This window comes from Lycorma delicatula, chromosome 3 (assembly GCF_047948215.1).
Source record: "Lycorma delicatula isolate Av1 chromosome 3, ASM4794821v1, whole genome shotgun sequence".
NCBI classification, from domain to species: Eukaryota; Metazoa; Arthropoda; class Insecta; order Hemiptera; family Fulgoridae; genus Lycorma; species Lycorma delicatula.
Window position 1 is genome coordinate 220,532,485 of NC_134457.1, and position 13,212 is coordinate 220,545,696.

General features: G+C 29.0%; 1 protein-coding gene across 5 annotated transcripts in view; it reads right to left on the minus strand.

Moving 5' to 3' along the window:
• The window catches only part of LOC142322444 (orphan steroid hormone receptor 2-like), a 90,534-nt gene that overhangs the window by 5,800 nt on the left and 71,522 nt on the right, over nucleotides 1-13,212 (minus strand). For 4 of the 5 annotated variants that reach the window (XR_012755853.1, XR_012755852.1, XR_012755854.1 and 1 more), the window contains 3 exons: nucleotides 8,235-8,343; nucleotides 6,367-6,630; nucleotides 1,607-1,692 (listed from right to left, as the gene is read on the minus strand). Coding sequence is in view for 1 of the 5 variants with exons in the window: in XM_075361539.1 (XP_075217654.1) it covers nucleotides 1,619-1,692; nucleotides 6,367-6,630; nucleotides 8,235-8,343 (447 nt within the window). In the remaining 4 variants the exon portion in view is untranslated. Of the gene's footprint in view, nucleotides 1-1,469; nucleotides 1,693-6,366; nucleotides 6,631-8,234; nucleotides 8,344-13,212 lie in introns of those variants that run through there. The other variant, XM_075361539.1, reaches the window with a different exon arrangement.

Genomic DNA, 13,212 nt, shown 5'->3' on the forward strand with positions numbered 1-13,212 from the left:
TCTGAAATAATATTAACATCAACTAGCAGACAAAATTATTTCCAATAAAACAAATATATATATATATGCACACATCAATAATTTAACATTTATAGACAAATATAAAAACTTAATTTAATTTTAAATATTCCTGAGCATTATATTGTTTTAAACAACAATTTTAGTTACTTATTTTTATAACTATAATACCTGTACAAAAAAAAATTAAGTACAACATAATACTTCCTTATATTGCCACTTTTTGTCAAGTGGCAAAATCCAAAACACCACTCACTCCTTAACAAATAATGTAGTTTTTTATAGAAAAATCATGACATAATAAAATTAAAAGAATATATATTTATATATTCACAGGAAGAAGTAAATAGTGATCATGAAGAAGATTGTAAGTACATTTAATAAGTACATAGCACATCACAGAATAAGTAGAAAACTATTTTGCAAGACACAATATGAAAATGTAGAGGAAATCTTCAAAAAGAAATAAATCATGCTGATTTGATAAAAATAAAAAACTGAGGAAGACAAAGCTGTCATCAGGATACTGACAATAATTAGACAAGTAAAGGAAAACTTATGTTCTTAAATTTATGAAACAGTCCAAAGTAAAAAAAAGTTTTATTTTCTGTAGTATGTAGCATTTTTGAAAAAAATAAATAAAGAAAGAAAATAAACTAATGAAGTGTCCACTGGAAAAGCAAACCTAACTCATACTACAAGGCATGTTTTTAAAGTAAGTACAGTTTTGAAATTCCGCCGCTGCTAAGCTGTAGTTGGCAATCTACATATGTGCACTGTGTACTCGCATCTGTTGGCAAGCCACAGATGTTATTACAGAAATATTCGACTGTGTTTACGATTGTTTGTGAGTATTTAAAATGCCTCCACTGATCGAGAATCCCGCCGACTGTGAAATACATGGTGTTTCGTTTTCTTAGTGCTAAAGGCATGAAAGCGGCTAAAATTTATTGTCAGATCAGTGAAGTGTATGAAGAAAACATTATGAGCAATGGAATGGTACGGAAATGGGTTACAGCTTTTAAAGATGGCCACCAGAATGTTCATGATGAGGAACGGAATGGACGACCTTTTATCATTACTGAAGATTTGGTGCAGAAAGTTGATGAAAAAGTGAGAGAGAACAAACACTTTATGATTTCTTCGCTATCTGAAGAGTTTCCTCAAGTTTCAAGAAGTGCTGTCTATGAAATTGTGACCAAACGCTTAAATTATCGACAATGATGGTGTCAAAGCGACCGTGTTGCAGTGGTTATTAAGTCAGGTGACAGACTTCTATGATGATAGTGTTCAAAAGTTGGTTGCACGATACAAGTGCCGTATTATTGGTGGCAATTATGTAGAAAAGTAGATTAAATTATAAGCTTTCATGTAAAAATGAAATTGTTAAGAATAATGTACTTTTTTTTTAATTTCAAAACTGTACTTACTTTTTAAAAACATGCCTTGAATTTATCAACTATTTTTTTATTCAACTTTATCTCTGTCAAACCGTCGTAATTAAATACATTCGTTTTGGCCTTAGTTATAATCTACAATTATATAAAATTAATTTTATAATTCAACTATGAAATTTACTATGTATTACCTATGACAATGATTAATTTGCATCATCTTCCTTTACTTCAGTTTTAAATGACATATTATCCACTGATCTGCTGAAGTTGTATGAACCTGTAAAAAAAGGAACATTTTCTAAAAATTGCATTTCAACTTGGCTTACAAAATTTTGAGTGATAAAAATATAATACCATTAGGCTCTAAATATACAATTCTTTATATATAATGTATACCTAACACATCTAGTATAATTTAATAATACTTTAACAAAATAAATTTAAAATATTTTTTTTTGTGCAGGATATAATTAAGTTACTTGTCTGAGAGTGATGCATAGTAAAATATCCCCGTTCTGTAAATTAATCTCTTCAGTTAACTGTATAATAATTAAGTAAAATTTATTTTATTTTTTTTATTCATCCTGCAACTTATGGGCAGTGAAATGTGGCCAACTGAATGGTAATGATCTTAGTAACATTTTTTTGTGAATTCCTGAAAGATTCAATAGTAGAAGGCTTAAGTGTCAAAAATTAAAGCATTAAAGTTAATAATTAATATTCTACAGAGAGAAATATAATTCATTAAAAGTGCTTTTTCAATGGGACTAGAAAATTAAACACAAAATAAGGAGTAGGTCTGGAGATAAAAGAAGTGTAATTAAGCATAAATGTTTGAAGGTTATCTCTATATCTCTGTCATTCTAATCTGATGATCAATAAAAAACAATTACAAACAATATAAATCTGAGAATGGTAATAAATTCTCTGTACTGAGGGATGAGTCAATTTTAATATGATATTTATAATGTAATGGAAAATAATAAAATGCCAACTATAGGTAATGAACTAGCTGGTATTAGTATAAATAACCCTTTCAAGTTAGGCTATTTGCAGATAGTTATAATAATAATATAACATTTACTTTGGTAGATATTTTTGATACAGGAATTTTCATCTGGAGGAATATGTAAGATTAGATGCTACGTCAAAAAATTTGTTGGAAAATAATGAATCTAGCATTTTTTTCTGTATACAACTTATTAATCTTACCTGTACGTATATTGTAGCAATGAGTTTACCATATAAATTTACTTGTCTACAAGGTGTTGTGTGAATGAAGAAATTAAAATAATATATCTGTAATTGCTTAAAATAGTCAATTTAGAAATATTAAGATTATTCATAGTAATGTAATGTAATATAGAGCTAAACACAAAACATGTAGCCAGCAGCAAAACAGTAAAGGTTAAATGTAGTTTAAATATAAGAAATGAAAATTAAAGTAAACATTAAATTCCAAAAGAAGTTGTCCTACTTGTTAATGAAAGAAAAATTCAGGAAACAGGGTGAGTAGCCCCAACAGCTGTCAATTTTGAAACAAACCTTTTGTAAATATGATAAATTTAGATTAATCCACTATAATGTTCAGTACTTTAGAAATGTAGAAGTGATGTGGTATATATCAGATAATGTTAAGGTTATTATCTTAGTTCTGATAGCATGTATATTCATGAGGATGAAGTAAAGGTTTATAGCACTAAAAAATTATAAGTTATCTTATTAATATACTTCGGCTGTTCAATTTTGGTAACTCAATTTTAGAAGATACCTGGCATGAGGCTATGGACAATTTGCTTTAAGGCGTTCGTTAGAGGCTAGCAATAGTAGCACGTAACCCACCGGGTTGGTCTAGTGGTGAATGCGTCTTTGCAAATCAGCTGATTTGGAAGTCGAGAGTTCCAGCGTTAAAGTCCTAGTAAAGTCAGTTATTTTTACATGGATTTGAATACCAGATTGTGGATACTACCGGTGTTCTTTGGTGGTTGGGTTTCAATTAACCACACATCTCAGGAATGGTCAAACTGGGACTGTACAAGACTATACTTCATTTATACTCATAACTACATGTCATCCTCATTCATCCTCTGAAGTATTATCTGAAAGGTAATTACCGGAGGCTAAATAGGAAAAGAAAAAAATAGTAGCACATACCCACCGGGTTGGTCTAGTGGTGAAAGCAACTTCCAAAATCAGCTGATTTCGAAGTCGAGAGTTCCAGCGTTCAAGTCCTAGTAAAGGCAGTTACTTTTATACAGATTTGAACAATAGATTGTGGATACCGGTGTTCTTTGGTGGTTGGGTTTCAATTAGCCACACACCTCAGAAATGGTCAACCTCACTCTGTACAAGACAACATTTCATTTACACTCATACATATCATCCTCATTCATCCTTTGAAGTAATACCTGAACGGTAATTCCCAAAAGATAAACAGGAAAAAGAAAAGAATAGTAGCACATGCGTATTTCATTCCGTAACTGGATTTGTGCTGTCAACATCAGTGTGTATACAGTCAGCAAAAGAAGTGAGATGCAAATTACCTTGCAATTGTGTTTATATTGTGTTAATATTGTATATTTTACAACATAAATGTATTCTATTAATATCAAATTATAATTATGCCACCTAAAAAATCATGCAACTCTTTTTAATAATTATGATTATGATTGTACCGTCTGTAACTGACTGAGTTTTTGTCCTTGGTGAAAACACATGTGTATTACTCGTTTTAGAGGAGGTAATTTCATGATTTATAAGTATTATAAGTATATAGACAGGAGTACAAAAGTTGAGGTACATTAATACATACATTAGGAATATCTTAGGAATATCTAAGTACATCACACTAGTTTTGAAGACAACTACGACATATAAGTCCTACACATCTAAGGTAAAATTTTCTGAGTAAAAGAACTCCTTCATCTCAGACTTATACAGATCCTACAATGAGATGTGGATGCATTTTATACTAATTTTGTCTAGGTTATTAAGTTTTATTGTAAAATTTTGACCGATGAGATTAAAAAGAAACAGTATTAGTGAAAAACTGATTATAATGGACTGACAAAGAACCATTAAGCTATAATAAATTGGATTATAATAAATCTCTGAATTGGTTCTGTACATCAATTGATCATATACTTTCTAACATTGATAGGACTGTACTGTTGTTAAAAACAGAATAGAGCATAATTGAACATTCAGGAAACCAAAAGTAGAATTGTAGCATTAGGTAGAAATAGAACTTGTGAAAATATATTCAGAAGGGTAGCCGAGGTTAAAAATACCACTCGGTATAGAAATAGACTAAATCTGGTAAATCAGGATAAAATATAAAATAGTGCAATAATTTTTTTTTTTATATAATTAAAGAAAATGTTAATGTTGCAATCCTATAAAAACGTAGCACAAAATAATAGTTCAATGGAATAACATGTTATTTCAGCAAAATTATTTAATTTATAGAAGGTATGAGATGTGCAAAAAATTCTTCCTTTAAAATAAAAACCTCTATCTATAAATTCAATAAATTAAAAAAACTCAAATTGAAAGATAAAAAAAACTAATAGTAAGACTTCCAAGAATATCTTAAATAATTTAGGAAAGTTAAAAACTTTACTTATTACTAATTTTCTGATGAGGTTTATATTTAAGAAATTTACTTTAAAAAGGTGTCACAAACTGAACAAAAAAAAGATGATTTTTAGTCTATAAAATAAAAAGGAAAGTGAAAAGTTCTATAAAATAAAATTCAGTAACATTAAAGCATTGTATTCCAGGACCTCTTAATGCATTATTCCATCTAATTAATCATCGGTATTTAATCAATCACACCACAGAATACCCTTAAAAAAAAATTATAAAAAACTCCCTGTCATTTAAATAACTATCAAACATCCTTGCTCTGCTATCAATCTTTGCTAAGATTCTGAAAAAATAATTGAAGTCAACTAATAAGGTCTTCAAACAAATAACTGCAATGGACATATAAATATGATACGAATAATTCCAAGTGATTGGTCAATAACACAGTTGCTCTAATACCCCAAATATCAAAAAAAATATTGATGAATAATGATTAACTTATACTAAAACCTGCAGTAGAAAGTAGAAAAGTACAAAGATTAATTTTCACCTAAATTTAAATAAAATTAATTTAAATCTTGATTAACCAATACTGATTACATCATATAGCTAAATTAAGTCAGTATAATCCCCAAAAAAATGTTTAACTTGCTGCAGTGAAAATATTATTATATTATTACTAAAATCAGTGACAGTTTATGTTAACATATGCAAATCAGAGAACTTTTTCGAAGTAACTGTCTCCAATGAATCTCCAAAATTTTCAAAGGGTAAAGTAGCAGTGATTCAGTGAAACCTAATATCTTTTTAAAGAATTTTAAACGAAAATTAAAATTTTTAAAGTTTTCACAATTTTTCCTTTTTATTTTCTTTGAATTTTTATTGCCACAAATTGATTTATCAACTTATACATATTTTAATATTACGTTGTAAATTACATTAATCTTATAGCTCAAATTATTAAAGAATATGTAAATGAAAAACTGAAATATAATGATGATAACCAATAAATTAATTTCTTCTTTTTTTTATTTAACTTAAAAAACAGACATCAATATATTAGGAGTGAGAAAAAACTGTAGTTAGTGTAATGTCAAAATAATATAGAGCAAAATAATATATACTGGATTACATTCACCTGGGATTACCAACATGCCAGGGCTCATTTTACTTAAGCAGGGTAAAGGATTAAAACAAAACTAATTAAAATAACGATAAAAACTTCACGCAAAAATTGAATTGAAGAAAAACAGGTAATATTTTTCACACTTTATAACTATTTATAATAAATCATGCTCTTAACATATGCAAATATTAGCTTATTTGTAAAAACAAATATTAAACATTCCAATTAAACTCTTACCAGGGATCCCATATTCAGATGAATCTGTGCGTAAGATAAAAGGTATAAGGTTATCTATTTGAATGCTTCCTCCCATAATACCAACAAAAAACAGTTCTTCCATTACATGAGGCTGGAAAGTCCGCAGTGGAGGCAGCTTTAATAAAAGACGAGGAAACCTATCCTCATCATCAGGAGAAATAGACTGAACATACCCTCGTAACTCCTGAAATGCTTTTTCTTGAAACTTACTGACTTGTCTCCTTACCATTAACCCAGGATGATCTATAAAATAGAAATATAAAACATTCAATAATATTTCACTTTTATCTTCTGAGGAAAAAGATCAGACTTAAAGATTTACACCTTCTAATACAGGTTCTAACAGGTCTAAACACTTTATAGTTTAGTTGAATACACAAACCAAACATTCCAGGAATGAGTGAGTGTTCCTTAAAAAAGCCTGAATTTGATCTCAGGTTATTCTATTCATTTCTAGATGAAAAGCAATTTTTGTTGCAATATATGTACATGCAATCAGAGAAAAATATAGTCGATTTATAATAAGCAAGTATGATGACAAGATTCTTCGTCCCAAGGTTATACCTTGATACCACTGTAATTACATCTTTGCCATGCACATATTTCAATTCCTGATGAATTAAATACTAAGTGATTTAACTGCACTTTATCATATAAAAAAATAACAAACTTAATGTGTTTTAAACTTATTTAAACAAAGTGTTTATAGATAATTTGCTAAATTCAATAATTTTCAAAGTTTAAGCACAAATTATTGAGTGCTGTCTCTATTTTATCACAATTTAACTTTTTTTTTTGTCTTATTACAGTAATACAAACATGTTATCAAACATCCATGTTGAATACACATAGATATTATGAAACTAATTAGTGCAGATAATGAGGGGACTACTTTAACACAATTTGCTTCCTATGCACATATCAAAAGACCAATCCATTAACACCTTCCGGAAGAACAATGTGAATAAATGCAAACTTGAGTTAAGACACAGAACCTGGTTTCCATAATATAATTTTTTAATCTGCTATGACATCCATGTGAAACTCAAATCTTCATCCGATGATAAAAACCGATAAGACTTTTAATGTAGGTTTTTAAATAATCAGTTGTCAAACTAAAATAATGTTAAAGTTACACTAGTTCATCTGCAATTGAAATAATTCTGGTTCTAATTAATCTCAAATAATTTACTTTTTCTTGCCTTGGTAAATAAAATTTAAGTGACAGGCTTATATTTGGCTCAGTGCTGTAAGTATACTAACAAACATTAGAAACTATTTCATCTTCAGCACATCTTCAAAATAACCTTAATTCAATAAAATAGTAATATTTAACCCAACAACTCAAAGCCTAACACATTAATCTAAACTAAAACAGTTCCATTCATAAGCATAATCAAAAACAAAATTATACAAATGTAATGTAGTTACATTAAACACTATGCAAAGTAACAATAGAATCAACTACAGATCTGTCATATAATTTAACTGAAAAAACAACAACTAAATACTAGAAAAATCCATTTATAAATTATAAAAGCTTATAATAATCCTACCATAAACAGTTCCACTCCATTAGAAAAGTTAAAGCAATCTGAATTATTCCCTATGAAAAAAATAGCCGTGTAAAAATTCATGTATCTGCTTTCACACAATTAGATAAAAAAAATAAAAACAACTTTATGCACAATAAATTTATATGGAATAAAAAATTAAAATATATAAAATAAAAAATTATGATATTAACAAGCAAACTAAAAAATAATTTTAAAGAACCCAAAAAGTAACACTCCTGAAAATAAAAAAATAACAATAATTATAATGGAAAAAAAAAAATTGATATCCACCTGCACTAAACAGTGTAATTAATTTAAGGTACGCATATTCGTGATCATCAACATGTAGATGTATCATTCCACTGACATATTCCTTCAATGTGCATATATGATCAGTAACCTGAAATTAAACATAAATTAATGTAAACAGTAAGATATTAAAAATAACTGAAAAGTTTTTATTTATTTAAAATGGGGATTTGGCAAAGATATACACCATTTCTTTTATAACACAACTAGTTGACACGGCAATGCTTTGCTATTGCTAGATTTGTGTGTGTGTGTATATGTATATATGTATATATATATATATAGATTAAATGAACACAATTGAAAGTTTGATAAAACAGTGAAAAACTGAACATTACAGAACTTCACAAAATTTAGCCTTTCACTTTATAAAAGTCAGAATATAAATAAATCCAACTGGCAAAACAACAGCACTACCTATTGAATTTAATTCAAACCACTCTAAACACAGTAGTCGGTGGAAAATAATATTTTATTGAAAGGAGATGTGGGTGCAAAATCATTACAATTAATACTGAACATTAAGAACTTAAACATTACAGAATTTTACAAAATTTTATCTTTCATTTTATAAAAGTCAGAATGTAATTAAATCCAACTGTCAAAACAGCACTACCTATCAGATTTAATTCAAATTACTTTATAACCACAGTAGTCAGTTCGAAATATCCTTAACTTTCTTTCTACTGGTCAGATCGAGGATTTCAATAGCTTTAAACCTTCTCTGAACAACGTGGACCATTTTGCAAAAACGTGTGAGTAAATCAGTCCAATAGTTTCTTAGTCTATAAGCGGACACACATATGAACATTGCATTTATATATAGAAGAAGAAAGTCTGTTCGTATATCTGTTTGTTTGTTTCATAAATATCACCAGCGCCACCTAGCAGTTATAGTTTTTGCAAAAATTTTCTTTTCATGTAACTAATATGTATTCTGAATATGAGCTAAATCGGTCCATAAATACAATTTTCCTAACTATCTCATCCCAGTGCCACCTAGTGGGTCCATTTTTCACAAAAATATTTCTTTCCATGTAGTTAATACATATTTTGAATATGAGCCAAATCAGACCATAAATACAATTTTTCAAAATATCTCCACCTCAGTACCACCTAGCAGGTCCAAACTAATTCAGAAAATTTCACAGGCGTGCACACAAAAACTCACCAAAGTTTCATCACAATTAGATGAATTGTATAGGAACGCATTCGGGACAGACAGATAAACAAACATACATACATACAGATATATATATATATATATATATATATATGTATGTATATGTTCATAAATATATATATAGAAAATAAAACAAAATTTCAGTCTCCTATAAAAAAACAGCTGATAATTGCTTTATATTGCCAGAAACTTTTCAGTGTTTGCACTGTCATTTTCTTACAACAAAGTGTCAAATCATATTAATAAAAGCTGAAAAAAGTGATTTAATTTAAACATGATTAATTTAAAAACATGTACATAAATATGATTGGAGCACAACGTTGCTATAACGTTGCCTAAGAGCTTTGTTTAGGAAATCTTATGTCAAATAATCAGGCGAAAAAATTTCTAATAAACATTTCTAATTGCTCATTAATTTTAGACTTAGTACACATATATTTCACAAATAAGTTAAAAATGTTAAATTGACATAACGCTAACTGTACTTTTTTTTTATGATTTTTAACAAAGTGTTTTCATAGTATACAACTAGGTTTTCAGTGAACATATCATGTACAGATGCAAATTAAAAAAACAATTTTGATTTATACATTTTATTTTAATTAACTTATAATACTTTCTAAATTTTACTTACATTTAATTTTTTTAAATAAAAATCATGTTTGATATGACTGCTGAAGAAAATGTAATCAGACAGATATAAATGAACTTTGTCAAATAAATGTAAAAAAATAGTCAGTTATAAAAGGTAGATTTTTAAAAAACTGATTCATCATACTATTCAGCTGCAAGAAGGCATTTGAATAAAATATTTATAAATGGGTAATTCAGGAAATTTTATCATACTTTATAACTATATTCCACTCATCAAAATAATGAAAAAAGTTCATGTAAACATAGGTCTGGAACATATTGTTTTGAAGTTATGTACAAGCTAATGGCTATTTCACCCAGATTTCTGCTTTATAGATCAAACAGTATTATACTAAAACTCTACACACACAAATTACTGGTCAAAATTGGTGGTTTCAAGTGAAATCTTACATGGAAATTAAAATAAAATGAATACCACACTGTATCTCCAGTACCTTCTGAAAAAATTGTAAAAATAAAAAAATTGCAGGAAAAAAGTATGATTTTTAGATTCAGCATAAATTTACTTTGGTAAACTGAAAATAATTAAATAAGGCCAAAAATTTGCAGAAAATTTAATTCTGAGAAAATTGATGTTACTAAAGCAAATAAAATGTTTAAAAATCAATTTTATTGAAAATTACATTAAATACAATTAAATTTAGTAGAAAAAGAATTTTTTACTCATTTGTAATGCAAGATATTCAGAATTTTTTTGCACTTAGTACATACATACATATATATAATTTTGTGTTTGTATATTCAACACAAGTTTGTACGCTTTAGGTTTCTTAAGAGTGGATTAAATAAAGGTGTTTAGAAGTGGAAAGGTAAAGTCGATAGATGGGTGGAATATATTGAAGAGTTATACGGAGGAAATGAATTAGAAAATGGTTTTATAGAGGAAGAAGAGGAAGTTGAGGAGGATGAAATGGGAGAAACAATACTGAGATCTGAATTTAAGAGAGCATTAAAAGATTTAAATGGCAGAAAGGCTCCTGGAATAGACGGAATACCTGTAGAATTACTGCGCAGTGCAGGGGAGGAGGCGATTGATAGATTATACAAACTGGTGTGTAATATTTATGAAAAAGGGGAATTTCCGTCAGACTTCAAAAAAAGTGTTATAGTAATGATACCAAAGAAATCAGGGGCAGATAAATGTGAAGAATACAGAACAATTAGTTTAACTAGTCATGCATCAAAAATCTTAACTAGAATTCTATACAGAAGAATTGAGAGGAGAGTAGAGGAAGTGTTAGGAGAAGACCAATTTGGTTTCAGGAAAAGTATAGGGACAAGGGAAGCAATTTTAGGCCTCAGATTAATAGTAGAAGGAAGATTAAAGAAAAACAAACCAACATACGTGGCGTTTATAGACCTAGAAAAGGCATTCGATAACGTAGACTGGAATAAAATTTTCAGCATTTTAAAAAAATTAGGGTTCAAATACAGAGATAGAAGAACAATTGCTAACATGTACAGGAACCAAACAGCAACAGTAGCAATTGAAGAACATAAGAAAGAAGCCATAATAAGAAAGGGAGTCCGACAAGGATGTTCTCTATCTCCGTTACTTTTTAATCTTTACATGGAACTAGCAGTTAATGATGTTAAAGAACAATTTAGATTCGGAGTAACAGTACAAGGTGAAAAGATAAAGATGCTACGATTTGCTGATGATATAGTAATTCTAGCCGAGAATAAAAAGGATTTAGAAGAAACAATGAACGGCATAGATGAAGTCCTACGCAAGAACTATCGCATGAAAATAAACAAGAACAAAACAAAAGTAATGAAATGTAGTAGAAATAACAAAGATGGACCACTGAATGTGAAAATAGGAGGAGAAAAGATTATGGAGGTAGAAGAATTTTGTTATTTGGGAAGTAGAATTACTAAAGATGGACGAAGCAGGAGCGATATAAAATGCCGAATAGCACAAGCTAAACGAGCCTTCAGTAAGAAATATAAGTTGTTTACATCAAAAAATAATTTAAATGTCAGGAAAAGATTTTTGAAAGTGTATGTTTGGAGTGTCGCTTTATATGGAAGTGAAACTTGGACAATCGGAGTATCTGAGAAGAAAAGGTTAGAAGCTTTTGAAATGTGGTGCTATAGGAGAATGTTAAAAATCAGATGGGTGGATAAAGTGACAAATAGGAGGTATTGCGGCAAATAGATGAAGAAAGAAGCATTTGGAAAAATATAGTTAAAAGAAGAGACAGACTTATAGGCCACATACTAAGGCATCCTGGAATAGTCGCTTTAATTTTGGAAGGACAGGTAGAAGGGAAAAATTGTGTAGGCAGGCCACGTTTGGAATATGTAAAACAAATTGTTAGGGATGTAGGATGTAGAGGGTATACTGAAATGAAACGACTAGCCCTAGATAGGTAATCTTGGAGAGCTGCATCAAACCAGTCAAATGACTGAAGACAAAAAAAAAAAAAAAAAAAATAGAAGTGGAAAGAGAAATGATTATTGGTAAAATAGACTGAGCATACAGGAAAGTTAAGTAAAATTTTGTGGTACATAAGTTAAAATCTAATAATATGTTAAATAAAGATGGTACACCAATTTATAACACGAAAGAAAAGGTTGATAGGTGGGTGGAATATATTGAGTTATACAGATGAAATGAATCAGAAACTGATGTTATAGAGGAGGAAGAAGAAGTTGAAGAGGATGAAAAGGGAGACACAATACTGAGATCTGAATTTAATAAAAGCATTAGAGGATTTGAATGGGAGAAAGGCTCCTGGGATAGACACAACATCTGCAGAAATACTATGAAGTACAGGTGAGGAAGTGATAGATAGATTATACAAACTAGTGTGTAATATTTACGAAAAAGGGGAAGTTCCGTCAGACTTCAAAAAGAGTGTTATTGTCATGATACCAAAGAAAACAGGAGCAGATAAATATGAAGAATGCAGAACAATTAGATTAACTACTCATAAATAAAAAAATTTAACTAGAATTCTATACAGAAGAATTGAGAGGAGTATTAGGAGAAGACCAATTTGGTTTCAGGAAAAGTATAGGAAGAGGAGCAACTTTAGCGCTCAGATTAATAGTAAAAGGAAGATTAAAGAAAAACAAACCAACATGCATGGCATTTACAGACTTAGAAAAGGCATT